This window comes from Electrona antarctica (assembly GCF_951216825.1).
Source record: "Electrona antarctica genome assembly, chromosome: 10".
Classification (NCBI taxonomy): domain Eukaryota; kingdom Metazoa; phylum Chordata; class Actinopteri; order Myctophiformes; family Myctophidae; genus Electrona; species Electrona antarctica.
The window spans coordinates 22,651,248-22,671,247 of record NC_136791.1 but is presented as its reverse complement, the minus strand read 5'-3'; the positions used below and the strand labels follow the sequence as shown (position 1 = coordinate 22,671,247).

At 45.7% G+C, this 20,000-nt stretch overlaps 1 protein-coding gene across 1 annotated transcript in view; it reads left to right on the top strand.

Moving 5' to 3' along the window:
* The window catches only part of lrmda (leucine rich melanocyte differentiation associated), a 299,326-nt gene that overhangs the window by 275,598 nt on the left and 3,728 nt on the right, over window positions 1-20,000 (top strand). Inside the window, exon 6 of the mRNA XM_079513038.1 lies at window positions 4,431-4,521. Coding sequence (XP_079369164.1) covers window positions 4,431-4,521 — 91 coding nt within the window. The remainder of the gene's footprint in view (window positions 1-4,430; window positions 4,522-20,000) is intronic.

Sequence of the window (20,000 nt, the reverse complement as noted above, 5' to 3'; positions counted from 1 at the left end):
AGGCTTTATAGGCTGCCGTGTTACGTACGTGGTCAGATGGGCACGGAGGCGGACGGCTTTCAAATGGGACATGATCCACAAAAAGGTTAGGAACCATCCGCCGGTCTACGTGTCTACAGTATAAGAACACGTATGAAGGACGAACACGTGTGCATAACGTGTACGGGCTCCCGTTCCTCCTCGATGAAAGAGGGAATAGAGCAGGGGGCAATGGCGGTGCAAATGTTGTTGATTTGCTGTTGAGTAGCGTTGCACGCTATACCACGGTACATCACACGGCGTGGCGCGTCTTCTGAACATCCCCGACAGTGTGTTATGTCTTCAGCACAGTCAAAACCAGACCTCGATCCATCATCTTGTCTTTAGGATTCACTCTTTGATGTGAGTGTCAGCTCTCTGCGGCGATCCAAAGTGGTCGTCATCATTCAAACGCTGTCAGAAAGGTTTGATAGATTCATTGTGTACATGTATTATTAAAGGTTTGATAGATTCATTGTGTACATGTATTATTGTGACCTTTTTTCTTCCAAAAGTCAAAGCACGTAAAAGTGCAGCTGTTCACGTTCGCTCTTCGAGACCGCTGTGCCCACGAGCAAAACCATGGCTTTGGATTCTCTGTCAAATGTTAAGGGCATAGTGATCAAACTCAGGCCTTTTCCATCAACCTTCTTAACATAGTAAGACCTGAGGCCGATGATGATGATGATGTATATAAGAGTGCCCCTCACTTCACATGGGTGTGATTTTGAATAACCAACGCTAAAATCACTAAGTGATATTTTTGGGTTAAAACAGTTAAAACAATTATTAGCTATTTAACACTTATTTTAAAAGAAAGGAAAATCACTTTCTAAACACCCTAGATTTCATAAATTGGACCCAAGTTCTGAACCAAGTTCAGCTGTTTTTGGCTACTTCAGCACCCCTCCCACCCAGCCCCCCCCCCCCCCCCCCCCCCAAAATATGGATGGTCATGTTTAAGTGATTAACAGAGAGAAAGAGAGAGCACCCCTTGATAACAGCTGGGATTCAGATTGAGTTCGTCCGTTCGCCCGCCATGGACTATCCCGTCATCCCTTGCCTCTCTTTCTCATCCTCTGGACGGGTCATCGACTAAAGTGAAAGAGTGCAGGGGAGGAGGAGGAGTGTGGAGGGAGGCGCGGGGGAGGGGGAGGTGGGTCAGGACATGGAAGAGCTGGCTGATTAATGTGGTGTGGGGTGGGGTTGAATGGGAGGCAGAGAGGGGGACAGTCAGGGATGAGTAGCGGGGGCCATGGAGGTTGGGACGGGGCGGGTGTTTGATCAGCAGCCGTGACATCGGGGAGGAGGGGAAGGTTAGCGTCATGCGTAGCAAGGGAGGCAGGATGGGGGGGGGGGGGGGGGGATTGGGGGCGAGGGCTCTTGATGTTGACAGCGAGTAGCCGTCGGGGAGCGGGGTGACTGACAGGAGGGTGGGGGGGTGGGGGGGCACAGCTCTATCCAGTGCCCAAGTTGACCCAAGTGGTTCTCAAAGTGGGATCTGGGGACCCCCCAGGAGTCCTCGAGGGGTTCCAAGGGGTCCCCAGTAAGAGTAAGTAGATTTGACATAAGAAAATGTACATTTGTTGAAAATTTGTTTCAACAAGTATATGTTTGACACAAATCCTCTCTTCTGTGGGGTCCCTGACACCATTCTCGTCATTTTGGGGGTCCTTGTCTTGAAAACAGTTTGAGAACCACCGGCCCATTTCACCCTCTTGCCCCTCCTGTCCCAGTGTGTGGGTGGTGGTGTTAATAATGTGGCAACTGGGAAGATTAATTGTGGACAAGCAGCAGGATTAGGAGGGGCTTTGAGGGGGCCAGGGGGGGGGCAGAGGGGGCCCGAGCTTCTGATCTCTCAGGCAGGGCAGGAAATGAGGCGGGCCGTAACACAGGAACTGGTGGGCCGGCTGCTAAATGCCTAGTAGAGTAAAGAGCATCAAAATAGTTTTTTTTAAATAGTTTTAAGAGAATATTGGCATCTCTCCCCCGGTACCCAAACCTACAGAAATACATTGTGAATGCAAAACTCTTATAAGCCCTATTTCAAATGGTTAACCAATTGAACCCTAGCTTCCCTATTCTGGGGAAGAACATTCCGTGAAAACAGCCTAAAGGTACAAGTTCACAAGGTGTTGCGGTGCAACGTGTCGTGAGCTTGTAGATCTGCTGTTATCGCCAACGATACAAAAAACAGGAGGGGGGCCTAGTAAAGAGCCCCGGGGAACAGGTCAACTAAGTATATATAGGGTGTAAGTGGTTAATAGTAGCCTATGTTTCAATATTCCATAGCAGAGCAAAGCTACTCCTGTCAACAATAGTCCTTCCATTCAGAGCAATGCATGTCACCGAAAGCAGCAATAACTGGCAACTACTGTAGTAATGACTAAAAAAATAGTTCCATGTTGCCATTTGTCTCCCGGTGTAATACGAGACACATGCTGACCAGACCCCCTAATGCCTTTGAGAGATAGTATCTGAAGGCATATTATGTGATCGTTTTCAATTCACACAGCCGCTCTCCCTCCCCGCCCATGAAGAATATGTTTCCGCTTAGCGCCGTCCAACCCTTCCATTTCTCAAGGTTATGCATGGGCCTGTAGAAGAGCAACAATAAAAGGAGGGGAAAAATTCAACTCCAAAAAAACATCGCTAATATGTATTTGTCAGTTGGGGTCTCTTTGCTATGATTAAAGGCCCAGCGAATTTCTTCCTGCAGGAGAGGAAAGTATTTTCTGCAAAGGCATCAGATATCGCTGTGTCATGATAAAGTGGCTGCTCCACCGGCTAAAAGGCTAGGAGAAAGGGACGAGAGTGTTTTTTTTTTTAGACCTTGAAAGTGCCGAAAAATAACAACAGCAGCAGCGTCAACGCAAGAAACTCTTGGCCTGTTTGGGTAACACACTTCGAGACTTCTGGCTGCTGTTTACTCTGAGACTCTGGAGCATGTAGTTATACACTAGTTGACACTTGTAGTTGTTCTCTGTAATACCTCTGCTAACAATCAGTGGTGGACAGTAACGAAGTATACATTACATTTCAGTACTCATTTTTTGTGTTTTTTTTTCTCCGGAAATCAACGCACTGCTTGATCATACTGCAGTCACACAGAAGCATCAAAAGCAGCAGATCTGCAAGCTCGAAACGTGGCACGAATCGACGTGTTTTGTGTTTGTCGATCTGCTACTTTTGCTATTCATGAAAAGTAACGGTTTTGGACATATGTGGTTTCCACCCGACAGAGACAATGTTACTACTGTATGTTACTTGAGTATTTGGATAATTTTTGGGTACTTTTACTTCACTATGGCAAAGACAAATATTGTGCTTTTGACTACACTACAATTCTAGAAAGGGAAAATGTGAATTATGAATAAATTCAAGATCTATTTTGAATACAGTGAAAATTGACCTACAACGAGCTTGTAGCTGCAATTTTCACGACTACTGACAGTTTGCCAAGAAACTCTTGATTTGTTGAACACGCTTTAAGACTGCTATTTACTCCGAGACTCTGGAACATGTAGCATTCACTTGTTTTGTCTCCACCTCTGCTAACAATCAATACCTTTCTCATTGTGGCTGTGAAGCCAGGAGTCTTTAAGCCTATAGCATTCTTGTGTCATAGCCTGTAAACAGCCATATTAACCATTTAGGCAAGCCCTATGGTGTCACAGCGAAACGTTTTCTTTACTTTACTTTTGTACAGCATGGCTGTGTATGAGGCTAGCCGCCTATAAGCGTGCGTGCGTGTGTGCGTGCGTGCGTGCGTGCGTGCGTGGAGAAATAACAACAACAACAACAATAGTTGTTGAATACATTTTTCCTATGACGACACGCCTAAAATAGGGGACTCCAGGATGTGATTCACCATGTTAATGATTTTTTTGAAAATGAGTGGTATTCCCCTTTAAGTACAATTTTGAGGTACTTTTACTCTCCTTGAGTACAAATTTCAATAATTCTACTCCATACGTGGTGGGACCGTCCCCCCTCCTCCGATAGCAGGGCTGCTGCTATATGTTTGGCCTTGTGTCAGAGTGAGTGGCGTCTGACCTGGCCGTGCCCCCCCGCGGGAGGTCACGGCGACAGAGGCTTTCCCTGACCTCTCCTCCAGCGGACCAAGCCAGTGGAACACATCATCAAAGGCGGGAGGATGTGGGCTCCTTTTTCCGCTCCGCCATGCAACACAAAAAGCAATGAAAGATGTCCTGCCACGTTGGGCCATAAAACCAGACAGAGGGGCTCCCCTGCGTTTCCTGTACCTCTCCTCCGAGGATTTACAACACGCGAAGAACAGTGGAGCCGCCGGTGACAAATCCTTGTCATTTGGGGTTCTTGTCTATCTATCTATCTCTTCAATATTTATTCAGCCTTTTCTTGTGTCTGTCTGCCTCTTTTTTCCCATGCAGGTACCGGCCTGCACTGATCCCAGATCAGACCTCAGTCCCACGCCCTACAGCCCTCTGCCCACGGGATCCAGAGATGCCAAGAACCACAAAGGTAACGCCACCGCCAACACTGAAACCTTCATAACCTTTGGGTTATTATTTTTTTTGTCACTGCACAATTGCACATGCACTGCAGTATGTGTAACATTTTCCCATCCTAACTATCAGTTAGGGGTCAAGTGTCTTTCCAGACACAGTTTTTCATACATACCAGCTGATCAGAATAGGACTAAAACAGTTCTTACTGGGTATCACTTTTTTAAATGAATGTTATATTGTTATATAATAATGTTATATGGTATTAATACTATAGTGTTTTGCCTATTATTTGGGGGTCCATTTGCGAACCAGCGGACTAATAGTAAAACTATTACTTTAACGCGGTTACCACGGTATACACAATAAGCATGTTGCCATACATTCAGCATAATACCATGCATTCAATAAGGAGTAAGCCCCATGGATTATGTAAATATGAGCCATAACCCTGACAGTTGCAGAGAGTGGGAATCGAGTGAACTTGAGCGTGAGCTATACTTATGATATCTGTTGGTATTGATCCCGACTCATCTGTGTGATGCGTGCATAGTGAGAAAATATCGGGGAGATGTGGGTTTTGCTCATTGATCTGAATGTGCGTGCGTGCGTGCGTGCGTGCGTGCGTGCGTGCGTGCGTGTGTGGGAGCATGCATGTGCCGAATGAACCATCCTTGATCTGTTGATACCACCAACACAGCCCTGATCTCCATCTGATATTATTGAATTGACTTCAGAAACTCATTGTCTTCCCATCAAACAAACAACCCACGGCAAGACGAAACGCCTCTGCTTTGTGTCTCGGATCGACCGCTGAGCCAAGTTCAAGCGTAACCACGTTCAACCTGGCTGAACATGGTTTTGGGCATCCACAAAATGATAAAAAAATAGCAGATGTACACGCTTACGACCCGATGCATATCCACTTGTTGTGAGTCTGTAGATTGTCAATTTACGGGAGCGTCAGATAGGAGCCTGACTGTTGAGGTCCTTGTACTGTAGGTGGTGATCAGTATTACCACCTAAGATCCGATTGCGATGGTTGCAACTCTCTCAACGAATCAATTATGCTGCGGTTCATCCTTTGTATGGCCGCCACATAGTGAACCTCAGCCGGCTACGAGATGTAGCGGCTTAGCATTTGTGTCCGTGCGTGGAGGCATGTGTGTCCGGGGCAGTGTGTGAGTGGCCCTGGCTGGCTGGGGGGCATTTGTGTCTGTGCATGGGGGCATGTATATCCGGGGCAGTGTGTGAGTGAACAGGAAGGGGAGAGACCCGACTACTGGAGACATTCATCATGGTCTCTGTCTGCGCCATGCAAAACAAGCCAGGCGATGAGGAAGACCGCCGAGTACGGGAGCAGCAGAGGTCACTGGTGAGCCCCCCCCCCAACGCAGATTACCCACAACTCCCCTCTCCCTCTCCACGGAGCCAAGGACAGATCTATGTCGTGAAAACCGTGTTGGTGGTGCATGGTGGCTCTCAGGCCGATGTGTGAGGAGGGGAGAGGAGAGGAGTGGAGAGAGAGGGAAGAGGGACCCCGCGTGCTTTGTCAAAATCAGACCCGGCTAAGAACAGTCCATTAAAAGGTGAGCGGGATCTGACACATGAAATATTCTCCCCTCCGTCTCAGACGTGGGCAGCGGTGACAGTCTCCATTTGTTATTTTTATGATGCCGCCGCGCTGCAGCCTTAGATAACACAGCCCTCATCCTCGCCCTTCACCTTGCCTTTATGTCCCGGCAGCAGACACCCCTCACCCCCCCCCCCCCCCCCCCAACCTCATCCCGTTCCCCAGCTCCCCTGTATTTATCTGCACTTCTTTAACACACTCGATTTGCTAAACACGCAGCCATGCAGGAATATGGTCGTGGTGGTAAACCGCTTCGCAATCAGCACGCCTTGGAAAACGGGAATGTCTCGAACGGTGATACCTATAAGCTACAGTGGCATGACACAGGTTTAACCAGAAGGTTTAACCATGACACAGGTTTAACCAGAAGGTTTAACCGTGAGTGGAATGGCTGCTGTCGGGCAAATTAACGCCCTACTTGATCACACTACAGCGTTGCACAAAAGCATTGAAATTGAAAGTAGCAGATCCACAAGCTCGAAACTCGACGTGAAGCGAAGCGTTTTGAGCTTATACCTGCGTATACCTGCTACTTTTGATAGTTTTGAATTGCAATCCTAAAAAGTAACAGTTTTGGACAGGTTTCCACTTGACAGAGACAATTTTACTCATGTACTGTACTTAATGGGCATTCCACTCATTTTCAACATTTTACTATGTCATTAATATACCTTAGAAATAAAAGTAAAAAGTCCCCCCATTCTGTGTTTCCTAGAACTGGAGGTCTGAAAAAAATCATTAACATGGTGAATCACATCTTGATGATGTCATCAAGATGTGATTCACCATGTTAATGATTTTTTTGAAAATGAGTGGTATTCCCCTTTAAGTACAATTTTGAGGTACTTTTACTCTCCTTGAGTACTTACAAATTTCAATAATTCTACTCCACTATGTCTCAGAGGTAAACATTGTACTTTTTACTCCACCACATTTAGTTATTTTAGGTTAATAATACAAAACGCACATTAATCACTTAACTTATTTGGTTAATTGAAAATAGCAGATCTACAAACTCACAGCGTTGTCATATCGCAGTGTATTGTGTGCTTAGTTTTTTTAGTTTGAATCAATAAGTAAATATTGATGTCAATACCACTGTACCTTTACTCAAGGAATACATTGAGTGCAGACCTTTGACCTGTAACAGGATTGTATTTCTATATTGTGTTATTGTAACTTTTACTTAAGTGAAATGTCAACCACAGTACACCACCAGTGGTGATAAGTAAGCTATTGTAAGTCAGTTAAATGTAGGATGTAAACACTGGCATTGAGCTGACCATGCATTATGCAGGGAATATTACGCCACCGTGTCACAAGTCATTGTTCACTGACGACATGATGAGGCCATATTTGTTTGTACAGTGCGTGCATGCGTGTGTGTGCGTGTGTGTGTGTGTGCGTGCATGTACTCTCCCCCTCGGTGCTGCCTGCATTGGCTTTAGCCTGGCCTCAGCCATGGGGAGATGAGTAGCAGGTCTGACAATACGCTGTCATCTGCACACAGGAAGAACCTTCCTTTTCTTCTCTTCTGTGCCCCCCCACCAACCCCCCTCCCCTCCGTGACACCTGTGCACCTGGCCCCCCCCCCCCCCACCCTCGGCCCAGAGCCCTCCTCCACTAGGCCCCAGAGACCCCCCAACCCCCCCCCCCCCTCTCCCACCCTCGGCCCAGAGCCCTCCTCCACTAGGCCCCAGAGCCCGGGTGCCAGAGGTAATTACAACAGCTTGGAAGCTCCCAAAGGAGTCCAGCTCTGGCAGTAGCAGGTCACACTGCCTGCCCCAGCAGCGGTACCTCAAGTACGTTTTCCTCAAGTTTTGAGGTACCTACACGTACATGTTTACAGCAGCACTAACCAAAAGGAAGGAGAGGAAGAGAGCGAGGCTGAGGGACGATCGTTGCTGTACATCGCCGCCCCTAAATTGCCTGTTTTTTTTCATAGAGGTCAAACAATTAGCAGAAAGAGGCGGAAGAGCCAAAGGTTAAAGACGCAGATAAGAGGGACGACGGGACGGAAGCAGGCTATATGTTATAGATAAGTGTTAAAGTGAACGAGCTGTGCGCATGTACGTGCGTTCGTGCGCCCGCGTGTGTGTTTGTGTGTGTGTGTGGGAGGCGTCTTATAGAGTCTTATAGAGTGGAGTGCAGTCTATAGTCTGGCAGACAGCAGAACCCAGAGGATCCTGCAGCACTGTCACCTTGGCTCTAACTCTCTGCACCGTCACCTCGGTCCAGATGTCAGGCATGCTCTAAGTCTGCAGTCCCAGCGCAAAGTACAGCATGTCCTGTCTGGACGCAGTGAAAATCCTCCATCTTCATTTAACCCGGAGAGTAAAAACGGCACCATGTGTACCATTTTAGATTTTACTGTTACACCGTCTTTTAACATTACTCTAATAGACCCCCAGGTGTGGTTATAATATTCAAATATGTCTTCCCTGTGTATTTTTGGTTTCTTCCTGAAAGCTGAAAGCCTTTGAGTCAAAAGGCCCAATTGAAATAACACCATTTTAGTGACATCATACCCCTAACCCCTCACACATTATCATACAACAGCTGTGGGTGAAGCTTAAGTTCAGGTGGGTGGTGCTAAGTGAAAACCATACATACTTAAAGGACCACTTCACCACTTTTCAACTTCTCTTCCTATAATTGGTCCTAACTAATGTTCATGATAAAATACCACAATTTTTTCCTACTCAGTCTGTGTCTCATAAGAAGGCTGTGGGCAGTTCAGAAACCCGTCCACCAGTGACATCATCGATGGTGAATCCAAGCTAATAGAAACGGCAGGCTTTCTTTTCCTGAAAAGTTGCAATGCAAAAGTTGAAGCCATCGTTCTCACGATAATACAAATCTAAACATATTTTAAAACAAATCTTGTTTAAAAAAAAAATCTGCCTAATGATGATGTCACTGGTGGACGGGTGTCCGAACTGCCCAAAGCCCTCCTATGAGACACAGACTGAGTAGGAAACTAGAAAAAGTGCCCTTCTGGGCACAGGTCTCCACCAGGAGGATAGGACTGTGTGAGATGTTTGGCAAAATATTTAGGAGTAATATAAACATGTTTGCCTTTGATGGCAATTGGATGATTTGAGGCATTTTGTTCCAAAAATTTGTTTTGCAAAAATCAACCTGTTGGTGGCGCTATAACAGGCCAATGTGAAAAGGGTGGGATATATTCCTCAGCCTAGTAAGAAAATGTGTGAAAGATTTCACGTAAATTGCATGCTGTGTTCATGATTTGAGGCTTTTGTTCAAAACGGGGCAATCTTGCAAACTGTGAAAGCCAATTATAGCCAATTAGGATGGAATATGAAATATCGGACAGATCCGACTTGAGCACATGACCATAGAGATACTGTGTAACGATTTGTGAGATTTTTGGACAGAATCTGGAGGAGTAATAGCAAAAAAAATGTTTTACAAAAGTCGGCCTCCTGGTGGCGCTATAAAAGGCAGATGCGGAAAATGCAGGTCAAAGGTTTGTCCTTGTCCTCTAGGGAGTGTGCATGCAACGTTTCACGCAGATCGGTGCAGTTTTAGGTAAAAAATGTGAAAAGCTGCCTCATGGTGGCGCTATAACAGGCCGTTCTGGAAAATGCGGGGCAGAGGTTCATCGTTGGCATCCAGGGAGTGTGTGTGCAAAGTTTGGCATCGACCAGGTTAACGGTGCCGGAGATTAGCTGATAACAGACGGACGGAAGGACAGACACAAACACGGACGGAGTGCAAAACATACTCTCTCCCCATGCCTTCGGCCTGGTGGAGACAAAATGGTGGTGTTTTATCATGAACATTAGTGAGGAGTCAGGACCAATTATATGAAGAGATGTTGAAAAGTGGTGAAGTGGTCCTTTAATGAACTGGTGGGTGTGGCCATATAAAAACATAATTTTAACACTTTCTGCACGCTTTTTTGAAAGAAATCTTCCTCCTAGTATAATCATAGTACCTGATGGGTTTTGGCACCCTCTTGTTTCCCTCGACACCAGATCTCTTTACCTAACGTATAGCTGATCTACAAGCTCACAGCGCGTCACGTCAGATCGGCGAATGTCAGGCTATACTTCGGCAGAATGTTCACCCATTATGACATTCCGGGAAGGGAAAAGCTGGGGTTCATGTGGTTAAAGCTATGTCGAATGGCGTACTGCTCCCCCCTCCCCCCCCTCCCCCCCGCCGCGCCTTGAGCTGATTACGGTTGTGCACAAAACGACGCGCTACATGATTTAACACCAGCCTGTCATCTCCATATGATGACACATTCTGAAGTATGAGTGTGATGTTTATTCAATAGATCTAATTATAGCCTTGGTTTAGAAACGGTACCGTACACGATGCCTCTCACATTTTGATTGATCTCCTCCGCACTCGCGGTTAAGATTCTCTTTTCTTAATGAAAAGTCGTTCGTTATCTGGCCGTGTTTTTCAATAAACATGTCAGTCCGCCAGTCACCACTCCTGCAGTGAGGTACGGCGTCAGATCACATTTGATAATGTCCTTCCCTCGCTGAGGACGGCGACAGCGACAAGCAGGAAATGAAAAGGGATATCTTCTTGGCAACTACCGGGACGAAGAGAAGAGGAGTGATCCATCCACTGTGAGCCTTCAGCCCCTTTTAACGTTGTTATTCTGGGCTCACTTCCAGCTATGTTGTATGTATTTAGAAAACGACGCAACTGTTATTAAAAAAAAAACCCCAGAAGAAGGCCTGCCTTTCAAAAACAGAAAACACCCATGGGACGACTCAAACGTTTGCTTGGCGCGCAGGTTCGCTTTTCATTACATGTCCGGGCAATCTACGCCGCCAGCGAGCCCCCCAAACGTGTGTGCATGCATGCACGCACACACACATTTTCCTTTACCCCCCCCCCCCATCAGGAACGGATCCAAACTAAGAGTAAACTGTTTTACAGTCGCTGCACAACAAATAAACAAACATCTGGAAGCATTCAGAGCGGCCCATTAGAAGGGCTCTGTGTTTTGCCAAAACAGGGTAAATGATGAGCAATGGGCTGTCGAAAAGGCTGGTGGAGACTGGGGGGAGAGGACAGATGACGGAGCTGTGGGTGCTAAGCACTGCCTTTTAGAGCTCAGCTGGGCTCAGAGAGGATCTACACCTGCTGCTATCTCCTCCTCCCTATCTCTACGCCTCCACTAGACATCTGGATGGGATACATGACTAATGGGCGACCGCAACGCTCACATCGAGAGCGAGTGAATTGTTGTTATGAAGAAAGGGGGAGGCTTGACAGTTTTGGGCAACTTTTGAGCGTTATTAGGCGATGTTTCCCTGGTTGTGTTTGTCAGTAGATGATGCTCCCTCCCGCAGTCTTAGTTTGAGAATGACATTGCCAACGACGTCCCATGAATGCAAATGTATGACTTTTTTTAGAGCCGAGTGCTTTCAAACGAGCCCAGATTGGAATAGTTATGGGGTAGGCCTGTATTTTTTTTTGTTTCGTTTTTTTTATTCTTGGATTTCTGAGCGTTGGCGCCTGTGCCTTCCTTGATTAGTAACTGTTCTGTTTGATGTCAGTCTGTACCAAGCACAACAACACTCTTAATGTTACCTTTATCGTTGGCTTTGTCTTCGTACGCGTGTCAGAGAATGGAAACGTCGTCTCTGGGAGTCCGATGAGAGAAGACAGAACACCTCTGGCAGGTCCCATTAGAGACAAATACGTGCTTCAGCAGACATTTCACTTGGTCTCGTAATGATTATACCAGCGGGATTCGTCCCCCCGACGAACATCGCTCTGCAAGCACAAAGACAAACGCTGGCCTCAGTACAAGCAGAAATCAGGCGTATGGAAAATAGTGGGGTTTAACCCCTTCCTCTTACCTATTAGCTCACATTCACTTCAATGACATGTCCTATACATCACTGTCCCGTGTGTGCTGCTGGGGTTTTAACCCGCCCACGTCAACTCTCTGAGCTAAAGTGAAACGGCGTCTTCGATAGCATGTGTTATTTCACTACTGATATTGTAAGACAAAGCATCACTAAAGGACCAAAAGGAAGATGGAACGTCGTTGTCGGAGGGAACAGCTGTAGTAATTCCTTCGCCAGCTCTCTGTCCGTCCCGTGCACGCCACATGACAGGCGTGTGTGTGTGCGTGCGGCGTGTGCACGCACACACAGACAATGTGAAGGCATGGCCCACTTCCAGAGACATGACTTCATGAACGTTTCCCCAAGCATTTTAGGTTTTTTTTATTTCTTTGCTACGTTTGCCAGTTCATGGAGTTGATGAGGTGTCTTAAGATTAGTTTCTAATAAGTTCATGTTTGTGGAGTCACGTACTTTATATCATAATGCAGCCCACGTTCAGCACTCGGTCATAAACGAGCAGAAAATAGACGGGCATCATTGTGTTGTATAGCGTGAGCGTGCATACTTCTACCCTTGGGCACTGCTTAGATACAGTGCCAAGGTAAGACACGTGGATCGTCAGGGTATTTTTTCTCGACCAAATTATAGATGCATGGCTCAATAATGCAACGTACGCTCATATGTTTGCTAGCTATTTAGCAAGTACTGAAGCTTGTACTGCAAATCGAGCAGAAGGCAGTGGATTATAGTACATAAGACTATACTGCGAGTTTTATTGAAATAGGTTTTATGTTATTCTCTGACGAGTTAACCGATTGAGCCGTATATAGCGTTCCTTGTGCCTTGTGGACTTCTAGATCATAGATCAGCTATTTTCAGTGGAGCTGTAGACTGAAACATGGAGGGGGGCCTGCTAATGCTATTGACCACTGGTGGACTACCGTCAACAAAGTACATCGTTTAAGTGGTTAATTTAGATTAGATCATGCATAGGTTTTCTTTCATTATCCATCCAGAATATCCATTACCAGTTAACGTCCGTTAATTCTGTGGTGGCTTCCAAGAGCATAATATGGAGTATATTGTCACTCTCTCTTGTATCTCCATTTTTTTATTTAATGCCCTTCCTTATTGTACAAGAGTGTCAAAAGCATGCAGCAGATCTACAAGCTCACAATGCTGTGCATCGCAAGCTTGTAGATCAGAATTTTTTGCTATTGTCGATGAATTCTGAAAGTCAAAGTGATTAAGTACGTATGTGGGTTTTGTCACTATTGACCAATGAAAACAGAGAGTGCGGAATTGCCTTCACGTTTGAGTAAATGGCCACACCCCCTCCTAGTAGTAGGGGTTATAATTAATTTATAAAGTAAAGTTTATTGAAGTACAGCGAATTTGAGCCACGAGAGACACCACCGACTGCCGTGTCGAATGTTGCGACGTTCGCTTAGCCGACTCAGCCCCGTTCGAGTTGCAACCCGATAGTCACGGACACTAAATCATGTTCTGGCACCAGTGGTGGAAAGTAACTAAGTACCTTTACTTAAGTACTGTACTTAAGTACAATTTTGAGGTATTTGTACTCTAATTGAGTATTTCCAATTTCCAGTATTTTTACTTCTACTTTTACTTCACTACAATTATTTGAAAACTTTAGTTACTAGTTACTTTGGAGATTTTAATTTTGATTAGAAAACATACATTAACCACTTCAACCCTATACATTTCGGCCATTTGAAAACAGCCGATCTACAAGCTCACAATTGTGAGCTTGTAGATATGCTAGTTTCAATAGGTTTTGTACACATTTTGAACTTGTGAAATGGGACATTCTGCAATATGAGTACTTTTACTTTTAGTACTTGAAGTACTAAAAGTATCGGCATTTTGATGCCGATACTTTTACTTGTAACAAAGTAGTTCTAAATTGCAGTATTGGTACTGCAGTATTGCAGTATTGGTACTGCAGTATTGCAGTATTGCAGTATTGCAGTATTGGTAAGTGAGTAAGTGACTAAATAATAACTACAATGGATCCATTGGAACGTAGCTCCTTTTTTCCCCCTGTTTCCTGTAAAGTTATGGTTTCAGACATACAAGATTTCCACCCGACAGCATCGATATATATATATATACACCCCTCCCTCCCTCCCTCCCTCCCATCCCACCCTCCACCCACCCCACCCCTGTGAGGACAGACTCCGTCGTTGCTTCCGTTATCGGAGCTGGAGATGATGTTGATATTATTCCTCCCAGGAGTGGATTGGCTGGGCAACATGAATATCCATTATAGAGCCAGCCAGGGCCCTATGGAGATGGATGAGGAGAGAGAGGATGAAGCGGACCGGGCCTGCAATCCCTCACGGTTGCCGTATGCCTCCGCAACACGCCACGCTGTCCGCACCACAATATTATGAGAGCTCTTTTTTTTGGGTTTGTAGGCGGGGCCGTGTCCTTGTTGTTATTACTGGCCCTGGAACTCACTTCCAGCACCGCCACCCCAGCTTTCAGAGCACGCTAGATTAAAATGCCAGGCAGAGCCTCCCTTAACTTCCGTGACAGTTTAAACTGCTGAACTCTGGCATGTCAGCTTCTAAACTGCTCCGAGATCGCTGCCTTCAACCAAGTGTCATTAGCTCTCCGGGTATTTGATGGCACTCCTCTGTGTCTCGCGCACTCTCTCTCTCGCTCTCTCTGTCTGTGTCTGAATAATTCTGTTTGTGCTGGGTTTTTGGGGGAATGTCGGTGACACTATTGTTTTTATACCTTGCCGTTTGATGTCGTCGAGTGAGTCTCCAGAGTGTCTCGGGTTCTTAACCAATTTTTACCTGAGATTTTGATCAGATTCTAAAAATGTCTTCTACATCCTGGCAGTTTTCTGAAAAAGCTATGTTTCTATGTCAGTGGTTCTTCGATTTTTCAAAAATAGCAGACCTACAAGCTCGTAGCGCGCCACTCGGTAGAGCTTGTAGATCTGCTATTTTTCAATAGCTAAAGCATAACATAATGCTAACACCAAAAGGGGTTCCCGCCCAAAATGGGTTAAACTGATGTTGGAAGTATACAGCGAGAACTTCAAGCGAAAAGATAACACTGTCAGGTTCCGTGTCAACAATGCTCTTCATTTCATTCTGTGGTGTGTGTTTGTTCAGTTCTCTCCAGCACTATTGTATTGATATGAAAGAGCAAATACTTACAAATACTCTTTGATATTTTGTATTAATCGGGGTATGTTTGAGATTCAAGTAGAAAAGGTGCTGTAATTGTTTGTTAGAGATCTAAACACATTCATTACGGTGCCACTTAAAGTTTGGAGATCAAACTAAATTAAAGCTGAAAGTGTTGTTGTTCCATATCTGCGTACAAAGGAAAACAACTGTAGTCTTTTTTTTTTTTAATATCTTCATGTTGTTTTAGAAAATAGCCTTCACACTTCATTAACCGGACCCGAAAACCTTCCATTAGAATCCCTCTGAGGAACTCGACCGGCTCATACCATATCTGTCCACCACTGAGACATGGCTCATGTTTAGCCAACGACATGGAAGCGTCCTCTCCGAGGGTGGTAGAAATGTCTAACCTATTAAATCACTCGCGTCCGTGACCATTACAGACAGGTCTGCGTTATTTACGACGATAGAGACCCTCTCAGTCTCACCCATTTAGACTTGAGTCTGGCACAATCGGACATACGTTTGGGCCAGTATAGGGTTGGCCTCTGCCGAAAGCGTGTCAGGCAGACGGACAAGGACGTGGGTTCTTGCCAGCCGAGCCCGGCCCGTCTTTGCAATAACACACCGCCGGTGCTATGGTACTTGGTTCATTTCCCAGCTGCACTGGTCAGTCTCGGGGAAAGCGGCAGGACATAAATCAGCCCAAATGGATAGGCCATACTGCTAGAATCAGCTCTGAAAGGGTCTCGCTAATGCAGTCAAACTATTATTCATGTTCCGCCATGATTTGTAGCCACGGTTCAGGACATCTGAGCTGCGGGCTAGTGTTTCCAGGCTTTACTTTTAGTCCTGCCAGAAGTTGGACAGGTTTGCAGCGGGCCCTCCTGGTTTCCAAAGGCGGGAGTCCATCATGGTAATTTATGACGGGGGTCGGCTGCCAGATGGTTTTGGATATTTTTACAGCAGGATGGATGTAAGGTCCTCCAGTTTTCCTCTGTGTCAGTTCCCCTTGAAACGAATGGCTCAGCAAGCAGTCAGTCTATCTCTGTGGGGATGGGGGGGGGTGGAGGGATCTAACCGTTCGCTCTGATGAAGAGCTACTAACATGATGTCAGATCTTAGATAACTCATCATCTTAAAGGGGAGCAGGATCAGGCCACAATTAATCCTGATAGAGATGCATTTATCGAGATAATGTACACATGTGGTAAACTCCTCGGTGTCGATGTGACTCAATGTAAAAATACAGACTGTTTTGCATTTTCAAGATTTCACGTTTCACATTTCATGCCAAGCTAACAGAAACGGATACGGCACATGGTTCAAATATTTATCTTGTTGGTTTATTTAGAGCCATTGGTACTGTAATTACTGTATTTTTTTTTGGACTGATTATATTTTGAGTAGATTGTAAGTCTAGGGTAATTGATCCCACATGGTGCAATCATTCAAGATGAAAACATGCCTCACCACTGGTCCGGTTAATGGGTCTAGCAAATTAGATTCTAATCCAGTCGGTGGCCAGTCTGTCATGCTGCATGACAACACATTCCACACGTACGTACGTACGGTTTTAATACGTGTGCTACATCATCAAACCTTTCTCGTCAGGCGTGATGGGGACACAGACAGACATAGCCTATCATGTGATCACCAGTGCAGAGAGAGAGAGAGAGAGAGGGAGAGAGGGTCATCTATGGATAATTTACAAAGCCACAGTAAAATGGACTCTGCTTGTCTTGTTACTGGCTAGGCTCTGCAACTTATCAACACATCACGTTGTTTATAGTGCGGAGACAACATAAACACGCGCGCACGCACGCATGCACACACACACACACACACACACGCGTGCACACGCGCACGCATACACGCAAAACACACACACACTCGTTCCCAGATACTACTCTCAGAGCTCCAGAGCTATATTGTGGTGGGAAGGCAGCTGAACTCATCTGTCAATTACGGTAAGCTCCATTGGGCCGTTGTCTAAACTGTTTTCTCGCTCACTGGGAAAGCCAGTGATTTATTGTCAACCGCCTCGGCATCAATATTCAATCGAGAGACACTAAGCTGTGATGTCTGAACACAAACTATTGTCAGAGCATCAGCGTGGCTGCACATCAAGTCCCCATTCTGATTATTCATTGCACCAGGGCCGCCGTGAATGGCTTGTTTGGATGCTGCCAAACAAGACACCAATGTGTGAACTGAGTGGTGCAACAGCGCCACTTTAGGTCACGCAGCGGTATTGCAGGTGTCCATGCTCAAATAGACATACAGACAGACACATATCCATATATACGATTACGAACAGACACACATCCGTACTCAAATAGACATACGGGCACACATAGTTGTTCATTGGAGCGGTCAGGCACCGCTCAAAAATAAAACTATATAGGTTACAGTCCTTCAACTGTAATGTATTAAAAGACAAGTACTACAATATTTGCCTCTGAGATGTAGTGGAGTAGAAGTAAAAGTATTGGAACTTGGAAATACTCAAGTAAAGTACAAATACCTCAAAATTGTACTTGTATAAGTACTGTACTTGAGTGAATGTACTTAGTTACTTAGTTTCCACCACTGTTTGTGAGTAGTGTAACTGTACAGACACTGTACAGGATCGCTTCAGGGGTCAACTCTTCCTATCCTGCCTTGAAGCCCAGTAGGTCAACTGGACGCGAGTCTCACGCCTGTTAATGTCGAAATGTGTATTTTCTTTAACGTGATTTTAATAAAGGCGACTTTGGCTACAGGAAGTTTTATGGTTTTTTCGGCAGTGTCAACATTGCAGCTTCGGCCATGCAACGAGCCGGAGCGGTCGCCGGAATGCTACAGAGTTCCAAAACAACCTTTTAATCTGTCACAATGCTTCGCTGATGAAATCACGTTAAGCAGAAGGAGCAGGTCTCTTTGTCACGTTTAATGCAAGCGGACAAGTTATTTCACTTGTCATGACGTGATCGGCAGATCGTTCCTGACACGCTGTGTCGCTGCGAGACGATTGGATTGACTGAGTCATCTGGGTCAAACGTGAATTTAGTCCAGATTGCCGTGATTTTTAAAAGGCTACTTCCTTCCAGCTCTTCCCCCTCAGGACACACGCTTGCTTTTAAGAGGAAAGCCTTTCTGATTGACCCCAGAGAGACCTCAGACATCTGATCTTATCCTATGTATCTTTCTCAGAAAGATGGCTTCATGTTGTGCTGCCTGCCTGCCTGCTGCGGGTTCAAGTTAGGGTTCTATTCTACCGAACATGGATTTTGGATTTTTTTTCAGCAAAGCACGAAGTTCGTGCTTTGCTGAAGAAAATCCAACTCTAAACGTTGTGGCTATTGTGTTACATTGTGTTCCATAATATACATGAATCATTTATATACTGTAAACATTTGAGCTTTTTAAGCATAATTAGTAGGAACACAGCGTTTTGCAGGCTATAAGGAGCCTTCCAGGAGCCTTGCAGGAGGAAAGCCAAAAATATGTTTCTCCGTTTGACACCATTAGCCAGTGCTAGCAGGCAACCCTCTGCGATGTTGGCCAACCTTTCCCAGGGTGCACCGATGCTTGGCATCTTCTCGGGATGGATTTTTTTTCTTTTTTATCCAGGCTCTCGGATGGTAGCGTATAAAAGCGTATCATTTAATTCTAAAATGTCCTTTTTTGAAACGGACATGTTTTACAGTATATCTGGTGCTTTGGCGGGTGTGTGTGTGTGTGTGTGTGTGTGTGTGTGTGTGGGTGTGTGTGTGTTTTGCACACGGATGTGACCCTGAGTTGCAATGTCTCTGGGCTAGCCTAGTGTATTCTTCACGCCCTTTGATCCTGACAGAAGTTCTGGATGAAATAATGAGCTGTGTAATGGTTTTTTTCTTCTGTTCTTTACATTGTAGCCTAGTAGTAAAGGGAGGGGTGGGATGAGTAAATTTAAGGGTTTTATTATCAGGGAACAAGCACAATAGAATGATTGTTTTCCCCCTGTGTACGTCCTAATGGTGTAGGGAGGATGATATTAAGATAACCTTGGGAGAGAGGAGATAAGACAGCCACGGGCATCCCGCCCACCCCCCCCTCCCTCCCTCCCTCGCTAACCCACTGTGACATTTTGGCACTGGTGCACACAGTAAGGCACGGGTCCCCCCGTTCAAATGCAGTATGAATGTTTTGGGGGTCACTGCCTGAAAAGGTTGAGAACCACTGGTTTCGATATCGGCTCCACATTGAGCGCTGCTTTGCGCTTTAAAGCAAATACCGTCTTTGTGCCGTTGCTATTGTCTCCATTTTGGAAATGCCTCATCCCACCCAGTTGCAGGTTATATAGCCAATATGATGACATGCTGTTAGCCATTTGGCTACAGCGCCGTAAGCCTCCGAGATACAATGAACAGATCATGGGTATTAGCGCTATGATGTGCGGGTCGATAATATTTGGGCTTCATTAATTCCCATGCCCCGAGATGACATGCGGACCCTATTAGGATTGAAATCTCATACCCTCCCCCCCCCTTCCCCCCTCTCTCTCTCTCTCTCCTCGTACCTCAGCTGTGGCTCAGCCAAGCAGCCAAGCGGATAATACGCTGTGAGCTCTGAAACATGTACCATTATAATTAGCTTTGTCAGGTCCTAGCCCCCCCGACAACCCGGCATGCAGATAATATGATGATACGTCTTCATAACCGGCTGACCTTACATGCTCAATATTTCTCCCCCTTATGAAGATTACATGTCAATAAAGTAATTGAGTCCCGGAGTGTGTGGCAAGTGAAGATTTAGGTTATTGGACTTTTCGGGGGGCAGTGATGTACGAGCGTTATTATTCCCCCCTGTCAGGAGACGTGCC